Source organism: Cariama cristata, unplaced genomic scaffold (genome assembly GCF_000690535.1).
Source record: "Cariama cristata isolate BGI_N322 unplaced genomic scaffold, ASM69053v1 scaffold9947, whole genome shotgun sequence".
NCBI classification, from domain to species: Eukaryota; Metazoa; Chordata; class Aves; order Cariamiformes; family Cariamidae; genus Cariama; species Cariama cristata.
This window is the reverse complement of record NW_009624932.1, coordinates 65405-82536: the sequence shown is the minus strand read 5'-3', so window position 1 is coordinate 82536 and position 17132 is coordinate 65405. Positions and strand designations below refer to the sequence as shown.

Genomic DNA, 17132 nt, shown 5'->3' with positions numbered 1-17132 from the left:
AAGATTGTTTGATACCTTAAAGGAATTTTGATTTAAAAAAAAAAAAAAAAGGCATCTTTCCAGGCTGCTTTTCTTGCCGTTTGAAATGTGTACCTTTTTTTTTTTCTCCTTTCTTTTCCCACTCCTCGCCCTTTTAGCTGGATATTAGTTAGATTTACTGATCTAAAGGATGCTTCTGTCAGTGAAGAGACTATGTGGTAGTAATATTATCAATGTTAATGTGAAGTGTGGTCCTAAAATATGTTGGACATAATTCTCATACAACGTTTGTTACCATAATATCTGAGTGCCTACTAGGAGCACATCAGGAAATTCGATTTACATTTGGGCTATTGTTGAACTGTCTTCTTCTATTCAATAGATAGGTCTCTGTGTTGATGTATGTTGCTTTGGCATTTAAAGCTATATGCATATAAGTCTGTTAAAGAAACCAGACCAAACCAGTATGCCTTTCACTTAAGTGAAAGGTGGTTTGTGTTGGCCTTGAATTCAGGAGAAGGGGGCCTCAATCTAATCTGGAGGGTTGTTCTAAGAAAAATCTGGCTTCTGCATAATGAACTTTATCTTCATTGTAGAAAGCTGACAATGTGTGAAGCTGTTGATCTTTCTTCATCTCGAAGCTGTAATTGATTGCCAGATAACAAGAGTCTATTCAGGGTAATAAGAGAGTTGAAGATAAAGATTGAGTCTTGGAGCTTGATTCCATATTTAGTGGAAAAGAAAAACATGTCTGATCTGTCAGGCCTTTGTGTTTGGGTCTGCAATGCTGCTCTGTAGTCTAGCAGTCTCTCAAGACAGAGATCGTAATACATGTGCATCCCAAAAGATCCAGTTTTAGGAGGTGAAGACTTGCAGTTGCAACTCTCTGCTAAACTTTTTCTCCTAAAATGTCAATTTTACTGAAGTATGAGCAAGTATTAAATAACTGGATCTTTTGCAGGTATTTGTGTATTTGGAGGTGTGGGGCCTTAGGGTATAGGTGTAGTTGCACTTTATTATTTTCTGATCACCAGTTCTGAAAAATTCACCCTACCATGAAGAATCTTCTGATTCCTTACATCTCTGTTTTACTAAGGTAGAATACGGTATAATTGATTATACTGAATGCCATGAAAAAGCTTATAAATTGCCTCTCTGAATTTATAACTTTGACTTCTGACATAACCCATTGCTTAACAAATTCTCAGAGGAGTTTGGAGTTCTTTTTGAAAAGAGTTCTTGCAAAAGGTGTCCTTTTCAGGACAAGAAAGCTGTATATTTTATAGTAGATTTTAGAGGAGAGGCTATATATGGTTCTGAACAATAGATTAATGTGGAAGATACCACCACTCCTGAAAAATAACGACAGCTAGGTAGTGTTGGCATTCCAAAGTCTGTAGACAAGAAATAAAGAGAAGTAGTTTTTTAGGGCTGTTCTGTGAGTTTTGAGTAATCTTCCAGGTGTTCTCTTTGGAAGATAGTAGAAGTCTGAATAGAAGTGGGTGGTAGCAATGCCAGTCTTTCGTTTAGTGTCATTGTAAATATGCTGTAAGTACTTGTGTAACGTGATTGCGTGTCCTTTGAGTTAGTGAGTTGGCTTTCAGGGGCAGGAATGAAGTTAGTTCCAGTAAGAAGTCTGGATCTATTTTCAAAACTGGAAGTACGTCGATCTTGTGGGCAGCAAGGTATTCTGTGAGCAGAGGCACTTATAAAGTCTGGTGTTTGAAAAAATGGTATTTTTTATCCCTTACGTGAAGTGCCTTAAAGCTTACAGTACCTTTAAATTAGGTAACTTGTGCTGAGAACTGAAAGATTGTACAGAACTGCGTGTTCTTGAAAAAACAGCTGTGTGTCTGCGAGTGAATGGTGTATTTTAAATTACAGCGTGAATGAGGAAGGCAGTTTAATAGGTCTTTCTAGGATTTGCTCTGTGTAGAAAGAAGGTTTGAATCCAGCTTTTCTGTCTTGTCCTTCAGATCACAAGGATGACAGAGTGTGTGTTGCTTTTTAGTTCTGGATATTTAACAACAATAACAGAAACCAAACCAAAACAAAAACCCTGAACATGACAACAAAAAAACCTCCAGCAGAAATAAGAGAGTACAGTGCATTCACTAGCGTGTATAGGCTCTAAAAACTTAGCAGAAAAAAAATGAAGGCTTGTATTTCATCTGTGCTGTGGATTACCCCTCTACCTGCTAAATTACCATTCTAACTGGTAAGGTAACCCAGGAGTGCTGATCTATTTAGTGTGTTAGTATCTAGATACAGTACATTTGCAGTAGCAATTTTACCCTGGAGCACTTCATATGAGCCTTAGCTATCCTCAGTGATTACTGCTTTCCCACATTTCATAAAATAAACAATATGGTAGTATGTGTTTCTGTAATATACGCATGGTTTGTAATTGCTAGAATTATGTCCGTAATTTTAAGTAAGCTCTGAACTTTTGTGGGCAGTGACTATCAAGTAGGCTAGTAAATCAAAATACTGCTAGTCCTGCTTCACTAGATGGGTTACTTTGGTAAACTAAAAGTGGTTATTTCAGAGTGGCATACACTGAAACACTTCTTCTGTTACGAAGCAGAACAATAATCATTTAAACTTGCCTGACAAATCTGGTGTGATTAGTTTCTTACACTTTTTTCAGAGCAATACTCTCCCGTTAAGGTATAGATTTTAAGCATACTAGGAAAGGTATGCTGTACACATCTGCCTTTTTTTTTTTTTTTTAAAAAAAAAAAAAGCCTTACTGCACGATGTGTAAGTGTAAGAAATATTTTTTGTGCATAAGAACTGTACAATTTGTTTTTGAAACTCTTGGAAGCAGTACACAAGCACATTTTAGGAAGCAAGAGTTTAAAGAGGATTCCTGGTTGTCCTGCACTGCGCATACACATAGTAAACCAGTCTTTATCCTGGAGAGCTTACAGTCTGAAATATGTAGAAATTGGAGGAATTTTTACTAGGCAAGTTGAGAAGTGGCGTTACAGCTGCTGATAATAAGCCATCTGCAGTTTCAGACTGGGTAGTTCCCTTGCATTGCTGGAAAAGAGATCTCCAGCTCCGTATGTGGCTGCATTTGGGTCAACTCCCCCACCTCCAGAAACAAAATGTGATATCCTCAACCTGCCACTTGTGGTTTGATTTTTCAAAAGAAGGCTCTGCTAACAACACTTTTCCCAAATGTCTCATACCAACCTTTTTTCTCTTGGTGTGGTTTTCTTCCATCAGAGGAGGTCTGGGTACCGGGCTCTGCAGTAAAGAAGCACTTGACACCACACTCGCCGTCATCTGCCTGCCTGTGGGAGCAAGGGCAACTTGAATTAGCCAGATAGCAGAGCCAGTGCCTTCCCTACCAGGAGGGTTAGCTGCATGGCCAGGAGTGGCCAAAGTGTGTGGTATAGGAAGGTCTGTCTAGTTCTTGAATGTTAAAGATTTGTGACATACCCAAGAGTTGTATAAGAAAGTGTCTAGTGTCTTGTGTCTTATTAATGGTGAGAAAAGCTACACTGATGCCTTTTTTGTCAGGATGCTTAGCTGATGGGTAGAAGTTCATAGGAGCACTTAAGCTTTGCAAACTAGTTTTCGTGAAAAGGGAATTCTGGAAGCGTTTTTTTATAACACCATTTGAGTATACAGTTAATACTTGCAGTCCTTTCTGAACTGCTGTGTTGTCCTGTGGGACTGAAAAGCACAAACTTGTTAAGTTGTGTCTTAGTTGAAAAAAATGAGGCTATATCACTTTATGTGGTACTTGAGGGATATGCTATTAAAATAGTGTATAAAGATTTTGGCATTAAATATCTTATTTAAAATAAAGCAAATGAAATGTTTCCAACTGAAGACAAGCTGAATGTTCAAGTAGTTGAAAAGATAAAAACAAAGAATGCGGTTTATGTAAATACGGAAGACTATTTGTCTAGATCATCTTTCAGACTCGTTAAACAGCCGTAAGTGATTTAAATACAAATTAGAAAGCTGCACATCATCTTGCAGCCTACTCATGTAGGCTGAGCTCATCAGAAACTCCTTTTGTTCCTCCATTTCCTTCCACCTTGCTTTCCCTGCCGATGCCAGCAGTGCTGCTTTACCCCATTTAGCAGGGCTTTGTTGGAGGCACCACCTGTGCAAGGATCTCTGTTATTCTTGGCTTCTGTCGTATTGCTGATCCTGCTCCTTGCTTCTCTGCCCTTCAAACCAGCCTGCATTCCCTTGCACATGTTGGGGATGGTTGTCTACCTCCCATTTTCCTTTTCTTCCTATGATTCTTACTTGTTCGTCTTGGACATTGATAGCTTGATAGTCTAAATAATTTAGGTAATACAGAAAACAAGCGGATTGCAGAACTGCAAGGTTTTATGCTAGAAAGTATTTTGCTCCTGTCAGCTAGTTTTTAATCCATAAATAATTGCCTGGTTGGCGTATCGTGTGCTGCAGATTTCATGTCTCTTACCCGCCTCTAACAGGTTCTAGTTTTCACCAAAATTGACAAGGCTATTCTGATACACAGAACTTCCCCAAAATTTCTGGAAGTCACTGAGTGCATTCATTATTAGGTAACAGATAGTAAATCATTGTCAAGTTGAGGATATAAATCCTTTCTTTGCATAGGCCAGTGGTATCTTTGACTTGTTTGTAAAAATATTCACTGCAAGTATTAGGGAATATAATTAATTTATTCATCTTTTTTAGGAGCAATGGATGAGCTTCATAGCCTGGACCCAAGAAGACAAGAATTGTTAGAGGCAAGATTTACAGGAGTAGTAAGTGGCAGCACGGGGAGTACTGGAAGTTGCAGTGCTGGAGCTAAAGTAAGTTCTAAAAGCAGTCATCCAGATCTAGCATCTTTGAAATATGAATTTATCTCACACTGTCTCATTTGCATATTGGCCATGTGATTTACTTGGAAAAGTAGTGGGTTGCAAGAGGCTCTCACGAAAATCCTTGTTAGTCTGTTATTTTGTTTTGAGGTAGGTTCAGGATAAACGATCCTATCTATGACATGGATGTTGAATTGTTCTTAAAAACACTAGAGAATGGGCTTATACATGCTCTTTTGTGGTTTTGCTCTAGTGCACGTGTGATCAGAGATAGAAGTTTTTCCCAGTATTTAAATGGAGTTATCCCTGCTGCAGATGGCCTGCCTCTTACAGTTCAGCTTCAAATAGACACAGGGAGTCTGGTGTGACTTCTGGTTTTAAGAGGAAACTTGTTTGAAGACTAATATATCTAGATTAGCGAAGCCAAATTCTGTCAACCTTTCCAGACATTTGTATCAATTTTACCTACTTTCATTGTAGACATTCTGCAGTCTGTCTGTTAATATTTAAACCAGGATGCAACACTTGAGGGAAAAAAAACTTATGAACATTCAATAGTGGGGCTTAATTACCTTCTGTGTGTCATATATTACCCTTCAGTTGATATATCTGCAAAATAAATTTGTCTTTATTACAAATTCTGTTGAAGTTACTAGCTTCAACTTCCAAGACTGATTTTTGCAATATTATTACCTAGCCAGAGGTACTCCATTTTGTATTTGTGCATTTGAATGTTCTTCACCCAGTGTAGTACCTAATAAACTGATGCTGAATAGATACAATAGTAATTTTTTTAGGCACATTTCTCCCATGACCGAAGTGCTTTTGAAATCTGTTTCCAAAGTGTTTGCAGTGTCCCCATATTTTAAGTATTTTACACAAACGTGGTTAGTATTTTTCACTTCCTATTCCACATTTTAATTACTATCTAGATTACAGAACAAAATACTCCCTGATAGCAGATGTTGATGAAATTTCTGGAGATATGTGATATATTGATGCCTATTAACAAACTATAAAGATTTGAAATCAGTGCATAGTGATCTTGCATTGTATCTTCTTTGTTTTTGAGAGTCACATGAAGGTAGCTGTCACAAAGCTGTAAAGAAGGTAACATACCACTTCTATTACTACCAGCTTAACGAAGAAATGAGTTAAATGGTCAGGGGAAGGAATCAGGTTGGATTGACACAGTGGTTGATGCACTGTTTTTTTCTCTTTTAATTGCCTTTTAATTGTGACTGCAAAGATGTATAGTTGCCATATCTTATGATTAAAATTAGATGGAGACAAACCCAGTAATTCTGGCCCATCTTTGTTTCTGTCTTCTTTGGGTTCTCTAGTACTAGTTACTCCCCTAATTTATTAGCTCATTATAATTGCTAAAGTAGTTGCTCATGATTCAAATGACTATTTGTTCTTTTTCATGACTCGATCTGTACCTTCTTTTAACTTCATTTAACTTTTAGTGTATTTACAAACCCTTCTATTAGTTTTTGATACAGCTGTGTTGGTCCCTTGCCTTATTGCCTCCTCAGAATTTGCCCACTGCTATGTGTGTAATGCATTTTCTTTAAAAGTAATTTTCAAGTTTCTTGGGGTTCCTTTTCTTTAAACTTTGGTCACCTGTGAGTCGCTGCTTACCATTTCTGTAAATCTGTTCAAGCGGTTTTTTGTTGTCTGTTTTTCAGCTGATTTCACTTTTAGCAAAATTACATTCCCCTTTCAGGTTCTCAGTTTGTTCATCCAAATTAGTCAGGAAAAAAAAAGAAATTTAAAACAGATGATTTCGTTTTTCACTCTACCATGTAAAACATAGATTTCTTGTCCATGACACATTCAGAGATCTGTTTGAACAGATAATTGCATCTCATCCAGTTGGTTTCCAAATGGATAGCTGGATAAAGTGTTTCTTTTATTACTACCAAATGCTTTGATAATTGTTTGCAGAAGATACTGCTGTCACTGTCTTCTGGTTGATGCAGATCCTCACCTAAGGCACTGTTTCCTACCTTTGACCAGAAATACTCTACAAAGGATCTTTGGTATACAGTGCAATATATCTTTTTTTTTTCTGCTTACTTTTTGTTTGATTTTGGGAGGCAGGGAGGTAGAGGGGAATACCGATACCTAGTCCTGTGATTTATTCTGCCATCAGTAAAATGGCAATTATATCAATTTTGTTTGTATTTCTTTTATTTCTGACCATTCAGTGTATCCAAGCAGATAACATGAAGTGTAGTAGCTTATGATATCCATTGGTCTGCTTTCACTTTGAAGGCAAAAATGAGAAAACTTCCTCTTTGTGTACATACCCAAATCCATACATACTAAATTCTCATTTTCCTAACCTAGCAAGACAATAGACAGGTTGCAGCTGCGCTTACTGGTTATTTTTGGAAACATTCTAGGTCATTATTCTTCTAGTAATTAAATTGAGATGGACTCTTATTTATTGGAACTGCTATTTTGAAAGCCTACCCTTATCTACTGTTTTGCTGAAGAGTTTTGGAATTGTTGGGTGGAAAAAAAGCCCTTAATCTTCAAGCTTTTTCAGTAATCGAGGGTGGAAATATGAATATAGGTTACTGAGATTATTGTCTTAGCAGACTCGGATGACCAGATACTGAGACATTGCAAGGAAGAACCTCATATAGGCATTTCTATACTACTGAGTGCCTGGGAGGGTTACACGCATGGAAATTCTGTGGTTTTAGTTAATGTTTCTCCAGAAATTTTAATTCAGAGATGATCCAGTTATTCAGAAGATGTCACAGATCAGTGTTGTCCTGTAAACTGATACAGTGCTGGAATTTAATGCTTTGAAGCAAGCTGAGTGTTTGCCTTGGAACTAGTCGTTGTTTCACTTCAAAGTATTTGTTCTGCTTTCCTATATGGAAGAGAATGATCCAACAGTATAAGATTTTTTTTTTTTCTTTTAATAAAAAGAAGCTCAACTGATGTTGGCATTTTTTGTTATGTGAATGTGGAACAGACTCTTTCAATAAAATGTCCTTGTTGCCATTCTGTGTTCCAAAGATCTCTGAATAAATCAGCCTTAGAAAATTTCTAAATAAATATTGTAACTTGGGACTATATCACAGTTTTTATTCCACACTGCCCCCTCCCCCCCGCCAGTATAAATTTGTTACTTTAGGGGAAATGGTTTGTTTTAAGAATGTAGAATAGTATTGTCAATAGGTTGTAATTTTCTGTTGTTGAATGAATTAAAAAAAAACCAACTCTGTCTTTGAGAAAATTAAACCCTCTTTATCTTTGAAAATGAAAATTTTTAGTAGTCTCCAGCACTTTCAACAATATTAGCTTTTTAAGCCCATTCTGTGGAATCATTTGATAGGATTTTTGATTGGATGTTTTGCTGTTCCCAAATAAGACTGAAATGGCTTTGAATGTTCTAGGATTTTACTTGGCTTAAAAGCAACCGAAGTACAGAATTTACTGTGCCCTGTCAAAACATCCACCTGTCAAGCTTCTTATCACCCTTGCAAGTCAGAAGTGCTCTATGGTTAATCAATTTTTCCTTACAAGCATGAAATTTTATTAATTACTTGTTATAACTGTGAGTGATAATAGTGGATTAACTGTTTTATAAATCTGTATATAACGTTTAATGTTTTATTTGTCTTGGTAGGCCTCAACAAATAACGAAAGTTCAAATCACAGTTTTGGAAGCTTGGGATCTTTAAGTGATAAAGAATCAGAGGTAAGTCTATGGGGTAGATTCATTATTACATCACTTTTAATGCTAACAAGTCATAATTTTATATTTCACTTTCCCTTATTTTATGTAGAAACTTTCAAAATAAAATGCAAAATACACAACTGAATAGGACAAAGTATACATTACTAAAAGAGATCTCTTGGAGGAGGAGACATGACTTCATAGAAGTTTCTTTGGATTTTGGTCATGAAACTAGCTGCTTCTACTTCTTTATTACCTGTGTACTCATGCTGTGAAGATACATACAGCTTTTGGAGCTGAAAATGCTTTAACAGTTTGCTATCTCTTGTTTAATAAGCAATAAGATTCTCATCAACACAGATTAACTTTGACTAGTCTTTGGCTGCGTCTTTGAAAATACTCTAGAAACTAGTTTCCTATGTTTTCTTTAAAAACACGGATTTACTCCAGGCTCAGACAGTAGCTGTCATCTGCATTTGCAAAAGCTGCAGTTGTCACTATGTGTTTTCTTACCTAATATAATCCAAAAAAAGATCCATACTCTTACTAGGTTTTAATGTGCAGTGTGCAGACTTCCCTGGACTAGAAGATTTTCCTTTTGGTGACCAGCATTGATACATTTGCACTAATGCAGCTTTTACAATTTACGATTTTGGGGTCGGTGAGTCCCTCTGACAGTTTTCAATGTGTACATCACAGATTACATCAATGACATTATACTCCTGGTAAGCAAGAACATATTTCAAGCCTAGGCTAGACCTATATGTGTCATGCCAGAGAGAGTTGTTTGGAACGTGCTTTTGATGTTACTTTTCACATGTTAGAGCTTTATTTTGGGGCCTAAGCGTTCATTCAGTCACTAGGAGACAGTGCCTGATGTTTCCTTTTATACTGGGCTGACCAGCAAGTGAATTTAGTTGGTTCCCAAGACTGATACCTTATGCTCTGTATATGTGATTTCATGTTTTCCTCTTTGAAAAAGGCTCTGCTATTTTTTTTTTCCCCCTTGCCTTTCCCAGCTGGGTTTTGCTCTCAATTGTATATTTTCTTAACCAGAAGAGTCTGTCTGCCTGTTGTTTTTCTTCATGGCTTTTCCCAGAAACACTTTGGGCAGGTTTGCAGTGATGCAATTCTGATGTAGGTGTGGGAATGGAGATGTGCTGCAGTAGCCTGAAGGTTAGGATGCATTACTACAATTCCTTGACAGAAAAATGTGTCTGTGAGTAGACAAGTGATCTGAGAACACTGACTACACGTGTTTTTTTACTTTTTGCACATGAGATTACAAAAAATACAACTATTAGAACTGTAGTCTTTTTTTCTTCTGTCTGATGGATGTATGAAGAGGGGCAACTTCTCTGAATAATAGTTCTAATCGAGATACTTCACAGAGGTAAACTTTGATCTGCAAAATAACTTGAAACCAGGCTTTATTCTGGATTTAGTTCAGCATTGTGAATTGTAAACATTAGCTGGATGTTTGATCTTAATATCCAGTTCTGTATTCCAGTTTCTTTTTAAATGTATGCATTATTTTTGTTTTATTAAATGCGTTGTTGCTCTGGTACATAGGTCTTAATTTGAGTGTGTATTAGCTACTTGCAGTTAAAATAACTCCTAAATTGGCTACCTCAGGTTGATAGTCTTCCAATATTTTGGCCTCCCCACCATCCCTTATTAAAGTAGATCACTCTTCCCTGTTTTGGTTACAAATACAGCCTTTCATTTATAACTAGTATTTTCTATTTTCTATGGATAATGAATTATTTAAAGGAGGACATCTTTGTCTGTGGCTTGATTTGTCCGATTTGATTAGTTATTTAAATGTTTTGCTCTGCTTGCTTGTAGTTGTTCAGTTGCTGCGGTTCCAAATAATACAGAAACCTCATTATAAATGTAACTTCAGAAGAAACTAAAGGTTTGATCTAATTGGAATTTATAATGTGTTGCAGAGGAAAACAGCACTGCTGTATTTGTTTGCTGTAGTTTGCTTTGGGAGGGAGGGTAGGATTTAGAAGAAAATAATTGTGGAAAACTATCAATTCATGGATATGAAAAATATTAACAACTAAAAAAACCCACGACTATTAAAAGTACTGGAGATTTAAGTGTCGAGAGACAAAAAAAACCTCTTTATTACGCATTATTGTAATCTTTTTTCCTCTACAAAAATAGTTTCCTGAGTTATACTGTTACCAGTTCTACAATAATGGTAGAAAATATTTAACTATACATAAAATATATAAAAATACTTACCTGAGTATTTTTTTAAAGGAGATTAACTAGTTGAGAATTGGTACTTAGAATGTTTATTTTATAAAAGAGGATGTGAAAAGTCAAGATTTAAAACTATAAATGTGAAGACTCAGAGGAAGCACATTAAAATTGAGGGGTAAACTAGCATCAGGACCATGATGTATGAGGCTCTGCTAATATGCCAAGCAGTGGGTAACTTTAACATAGCTTTACAATCTAACTTTGGATAACTTCAAAACTATTTTGTCTTGTTTATGAAATGGTGGGATTTTAACATAAATCTTGGCTATGTGTAAATCCTTCTGAAGTGACTGAAAGCAGCTTCAGTCTTCATTTATCAGGAGGATACTCCTCAGCTCCATTAGTCTTCAGTTTCTTGTAATTCATATGATTACATTTGTTAGAAAGAATTTGGAGAATGTTTTCTGGTGATTGATGTATGCTGTACATTACCATGTGAATTTTGTTCTTGGGAAAGGTGAGCATGACCTTGTTAGGTAACCTCATTAATAACCTCATTAGTGTGCTAATACTTTTTAGTTTGGAAGGTTAAAGTAATCACTGAAAGAAATCAGAAGAGCTTAAGGAAATACACATTTATGAATTACTTGAGTTTCAGTTTAAAAACTATAAACCTCTTTAAATGTCTGGTTTTTAAATACAAGACAAGAGTCACAGCAGTTGGAAACTAATTTTGGTGGGGGAAATCTTAAATGTTTAGTCATTGATTAGCTTTTAAACAACTTTTTTTTTGCTTGATATGGTAGGTGAAACTGACTACGTTAGAATGATAACTGCCAAATTGAAAGCTGGAAAATAAGAATAAGATGAAAATACTTGATTAAATAGTTTCAATTTAGTTTTGTGGAAAGATAGCTTAATGTTACCTATTTACCTGGCAGTAATTGCAAATTATTAAAGTAATATTTCTAAGCTATGCTTTCTACTTTTAGAATCATACAGTCTTGAGATAACTTCATTTCCAGTAGTCTGTGTTGTACAGTTTGCTAATGTATAATAGGACTGTAAAAGATGCAGATTTTGGTTGGAAGAGTTTATTTCAAATAAAATGTATATAATTTGAACTTCATTTGTAGCCTAGTAATACAACAGCTACAATTTTAAAACTTCCAAAGGTGTTTTTATGAAGCTATCCACAGAGCTAAAACTTCTGAGAAGTACATGGTGTAGATAAGGAAGGCCTTTCGTGTCCTGACTGTTCTTTTACAGACTGATAATTTTCTACAGATCACAGGTAACTTAAAGTGGTTCTTTGCCAAAATAAGTATTTTAGGATGTTTGTAGTAAATTTGTATCTGAAGATATCCACATGAAGATTTTGGAACTGAAACATATTTGAAATGCTTTTAGTGGTGGGTTGAATTTCAAATTTTGATATCATTTGCTGTGTTGAGGAAGAATACTTGGAGCACGAAGTGACAAATACAGTGAAATGATAAAATGATGGTATCATTAAAAAATGAAGCATCTTAGCACTAATCTCAAATTTAGTCCGAGATATTAGGGACCATTGATTTCTTGACTGTAAAACAAGAGTTCAGGTAATGTCTCCTGTGCTTTCTCCAGTTACCAGTATGAGGTTGCTTGGAGGCTGAATACACACACAGCTCAGTATCTTCTCCTTGAACCAAAGCAGCATGTAGAATTGAACTTACACTGGGGAGACTAACTGGTTTGAATCCTCAGATCAAGGGAGAGCAAATATAATTTAGAGATGTTTCTGATCACAGCCCTTATCTGTGTAGTACATACTGATTGTAGTTTCTAGGCAGCTATATATAATATTTCTGGAATAAATTTTTAACGGATCTGTATTTTTTCACTTATTGTTGATGTTTTTCTTTCACTTTCTTGAGTTACAAATATAATGGGGAGGGAACAATGACTCTTTCCAAGTGGATAGATATTCAAATTTTGAGCAATTGCTCTGTGTTTCTATTTTTTTTTTGTTGTTGTTTTTTTAAATCCTAAGCAGATTCTAGAAATCTACAGTTTATATTAGTTTGGAGATGACTTCTGCACTTCCAAAACTGTGTAACATTATTGGCTTCCTATCAAACTGCTAGAACTTTGTGTTTGTACCGTGGCAACGTGTAGAAAACACCATCAAAACACCAGCTTATTTCACTAAGTATTAAGCTTTAAAACTTCCACACCTATGATACAAAGATCTTGGTAAAGTGTAGCCGTAAGTAAAACCAAATTGGGTGTTCATAAACCCCAAAATGGATTAAAAGGTATAATTGTTTTACAATTAACATGTAGAATTACCTTTTGGGAAATTATTTAAGAATTATTTCTCACTGTCTTAAATATCTTTTCTAGCTTGTATTTATCTGATTGACTACTTTAACTGCGATCTGAAATTACATCTCTGCTGAATTGTGAAATCATATTATATGAATGAGGATTTGAATTTATTTCACAGTAATATAGCAATAATATGAATAAATAGAGATGCTGTTGGATCATGTTCGTTTTGTTGTTTGTAGACTCCAGAGAAGAAACAGTCAGAACCTTCCAGAGGAAGAAAAAGAAAAGCAGACACTCAGAGTGAAAGCAGCCAAGGTAAACTAAAATGTAAATTAATTAGATAGTTATTGCAGGTATTTAATCAAATTATAATGCACAAAGTTTTGACAGTTAGCCTTAAAAATTCTGTATTTTTGTTTGCCTAAGACAGGTGTTGTGTTTTGGATGATAAATTACATATCTTCTGTCTTCCCTCCTCTTCATTTGTCACTGGAAGGGATGGGCAAGTAAAATCTGAACTGGGCTGGTAATTGCCCGTAAGAATCGTGCGCTATTGTGTGTGCAACTTCCAGCTAAGATACAACTCTATACTTTTTACAAATTGTAGCAGCTCTTCTTACCCAAAATACCTTTGTGATTTGTATTTCTTTTCAATAGGTAAGGGCGAGAAGGGATTAGATTATAATACTTGATTACGTGTTTTTCAGGTGTATTTAAAAAATGAATTTTATTCTTCCTTTTCTATGGATTGTTGTACAGTGTAGTTGTCTAGAGGGATGGGGCAATCAGGATGAGACCAATTTCCAATGTAATATTTACAAAGCATAGTTTTTTGTCATTCTTCTCTTTAATGTGACTTTTGGGGGGAGGAATGGTGGAAACTTAACCTCAAGACAAAAATTCATCAAAAGGGGAGAGGAAATAGTTTTGATAACATCTGTGTTAGCTTTTTTTGGTTTCTAACTGAGTTAGGAAATGTCAATTCAGTTACACATCAATGGGCTCCATATCTGGAAGTCTTCATGATGCAAAGTACTGTTAGAAGAATTATGTAGTTTGACTAAAACTAATTTCTTTGTAAGTGTTACCTCATAGAGACCTGCTTTATTGAAAGAACTTGAATGAAATTTCCTATTTCCTTTGTTCTAGTAGCCTGTCCTTCCTGCTACCAATGAGAGTTGAAATTGGAGGTGATAGAAATTTTAAGAACTTTTTGGCATAGACAGCATGATTATAATGTCTTATAATTACTATTTTACTGTCAGCAGCAGTGAAACTAAATAGTCTGCACTGCAATATTCTCAAGGAACTGGCCTAGGAAACTACAGCGTATTGGAGTGGTACAGTACAGTTGAAGCACAGCAAATACTGCTATTATATTGAAAAAAGGAACAAGAGATCCATTTCCTGTGTATTGCATACCTAGGGTTTTGAGTTTGTAATATACAAAATAATCCATAAATGTTGATGAAAAGTATTTTTTAGAACATGGAGGTAATTGGAAAGCAGGATAAAATCAGTGTAGATTTATTCATAATTGCTGTGCCAAAATAATTTGATGTATTTCTTCAGTGCAGAATTCTGTAACATGACATAGAATAGATTTTTCCATACTGACAAGGAATGCAGTCTGTCTCATTTATCTGGATGAAAGCAAATTTTAATTTGATAAAGCAATATATGAGAATTAAGCATGAAGACAGAAATCACTAGCAGAATTGTAGGGTAAGTAGAGAGCTGACTAGAGGGCAGTAGCAGTGATATGTACACTAACTGGGTAACTGCTGGAGAAGTTAGCTGTGTGCTGTTCTAGGTCTTTGAATTATTTTATCTAAATATTTCTGGTAAAAGTCTTGACATGAAAAGGGCTGCCAAGTGTTTCTGTTCCTTTGTGGTATTTTGTAGTGACACAAGTTATGCAGAAGTGCCAATATAGAGGCATATTGGACTAGAAAGAATTCTTCAGGGCTGAAGCAATAGAAAAGCTTGAAAATCTTTACTAAAAGGTCCAAAAATACATTTTTGGACCTATGGGTAATGATCTCCTAGTTTATCACAAAGATTTCTTTCTATAAAGAAAAAAGCTTTGAACAATGGTCCATTTTCAAGATGTCTCCTGATAGATAACCTGATCTGTACAAGAGACAAATACAGTCTTAAGATTTATCAGTCATCTTAGGGCTGAATAGAAGAAATCATTTACACCATTGGGTAAGGCATTGATGCGATCTCTGGAATGGCACATATGGGTCAGATCTTCATGTTGAAGAAAGATTAATTCACATTGGTGCTCCTGATGTCTCAATACTGATTAAGATAAAAGAAATTCTACACTCTCATTCTGCTCTATTTATCTCCCCACTTAGCCCTGTGACTTAGCTGATGCACAGTCAGGTTGGGAGGAATGGAAATACTTGTCATCCTCCATGCCCACACTGTTATTGGCACTTAAGGAAATCCTTGGGCTGAACATTTGGGCGCAATAACTCACCTGAAGCATATGATGTTAATGGACTTGGTTAATTTGATATTTTGGAAGTGGCTGAGCTTTCAGGTAGTGCTTGAAAAGAGGAGGGACTTAGAGTTAAAGGTTTGATCTGTAGGATGAGAGATGAGTTAACTGTGATCTGGAAGAGGTCTAGGCTTACTGCTAAGTCTGCACTGATCTGGTTTAGGAATTGAAGTCTGACTTAATTTCTGATTTCTCAATGAATGGAATATCCAAATCTCTGTGTTGTGTCCAATCCCTTAATTATCTACACAGGGAGATCATATATTAGCACATCAAAGAAAACTAATTAACAAGTGGTAAGACTTTGCTATAATTACTGTATAGGTAAAAATGTAAACACATCTACAAGTAATTTTTTTAATCAATTCTAATGATTAATGTATTTGTTTCAGGAAAGAATATTGGGGGACGTGGTCACAAGATTAGTGACTATTTTGAGGTAAGTTTTTTGTGTGTTTGTAAAATTTATTTTAGCTTTAAAATTTACTTTTAGCTTTTTTGTATGTTACGTATTTTTTGCTTGTAATGGGCAGGCCTCTTGAGAGGATGCCTTTTTTTCTTTGTGTAGGTTTATGAGATTAAACCTTGGAGTAGAGATGCAGTGGTCTCTCGGTGCAGCCTGAGCTACAATACAGAAACTATTTTCTTTCATGCTTTTCTTTAAATGGCCAAAAGCTACACTAATAAAAGCAATACAATCTGATTTACAAATTCTGAGTACAGGTGAACTGTATCATTCAATAGATGTATAATGTATTTTGATACGAAGACTGACTAATTGGAGGGCCATATCTTCCCTGCAGTACCAAGGTGGAAACGGCTCTAGTCCAGTGCGAGGAGTACCTCCTGCAATCCGATCTCCTCAGAATTCACATTCCGCTCCTTCTTCTGTAAGTTTGTGAACGTCATAACTGCTGGAGATACTTTCATAGTCTAAAAGTACCATAATTGGAAAGAATCTGTTTTCAGGGAAGAGTTTGCAAAGGAAGGGATCCTGGGAAGGAGTTCATTCTTTGAACAGCAATTAAAAAAAAAAAAAAAAAATCAAGTTAAATATTAAAAGTAAAATTTTCTGTTAACACTGGGACTTTTTTTCCTAAAACATGATTTTTAAATACAAAGTAATTATGTAAAATGTTGAACAAGTGTTAAAATATTCTAATGACATCTATTCACAAGCCTCACACAAAAACAGGAGGATTTTTGTTACTTATGAGGAAACCCTAACTTGGGTCTTTAAAAGCTCAGTTTTTGATAAATCATAGGTTTTTTAATAATTGAGACCTAATTTGCCTGTATCCTTTTAAAGTTCTCTTTGTTGGTCATGCTGTTTAATTTTTTTCCTTCTCATATGCACAATTTCAGTGTTAAGCATACCCACATGTGATTCTAAATGGCAAAACAGATTGTGCCAGTTACAGAAAGGATTTGTTTTCTCTGCTGGTAGACCTTCAGCTTTTCTTCCATGTACTTTCAACTTCAGGCATCCTCTTACTTTTACTAGCAGTATGGAGAGTGATACAGATTGTAGAATTTGGCTTGAAAACAATCTCATTCATGCAAACTAGTGTGTTTTGGGAAGTGT

The 17132-nt window shown here is 35.5% G+C and overlaps 1 protein-coding gene across 1 annotated transcript in view; it reads left to right on the top strand.

Moving 5' to 3' along the window:
- Positions 1-4678: 4678 nt before the first annotated feature.
- TLK1 (tousled-like kinase 1) overlaps positions 4679-17132 on the top strand; it is a 45779-nt gene continuing 33325 nt past the window's right edge. Inside the window, exons 1-5 of the mRNA XM_009703387.1 lie at positions 4679-4793; positions 8455-8526; positions 13275-13350; positions 15940-15986; positions 16351-16437. Coding sequence (XP_009701689.1) covers positions 4680-4793; positions 8455-8526; positions 13275-13350; positions 15940-15986; positions 16351-16437 — 396 coding nt within the window. The 5' untranslated portion in view covers position 4679. The remainder of the gene's footprint in view (positions 4794-8454; positions 8527-13274; positions 13351-15939; positions 15987-16350; positions 16438-17132) is intronic.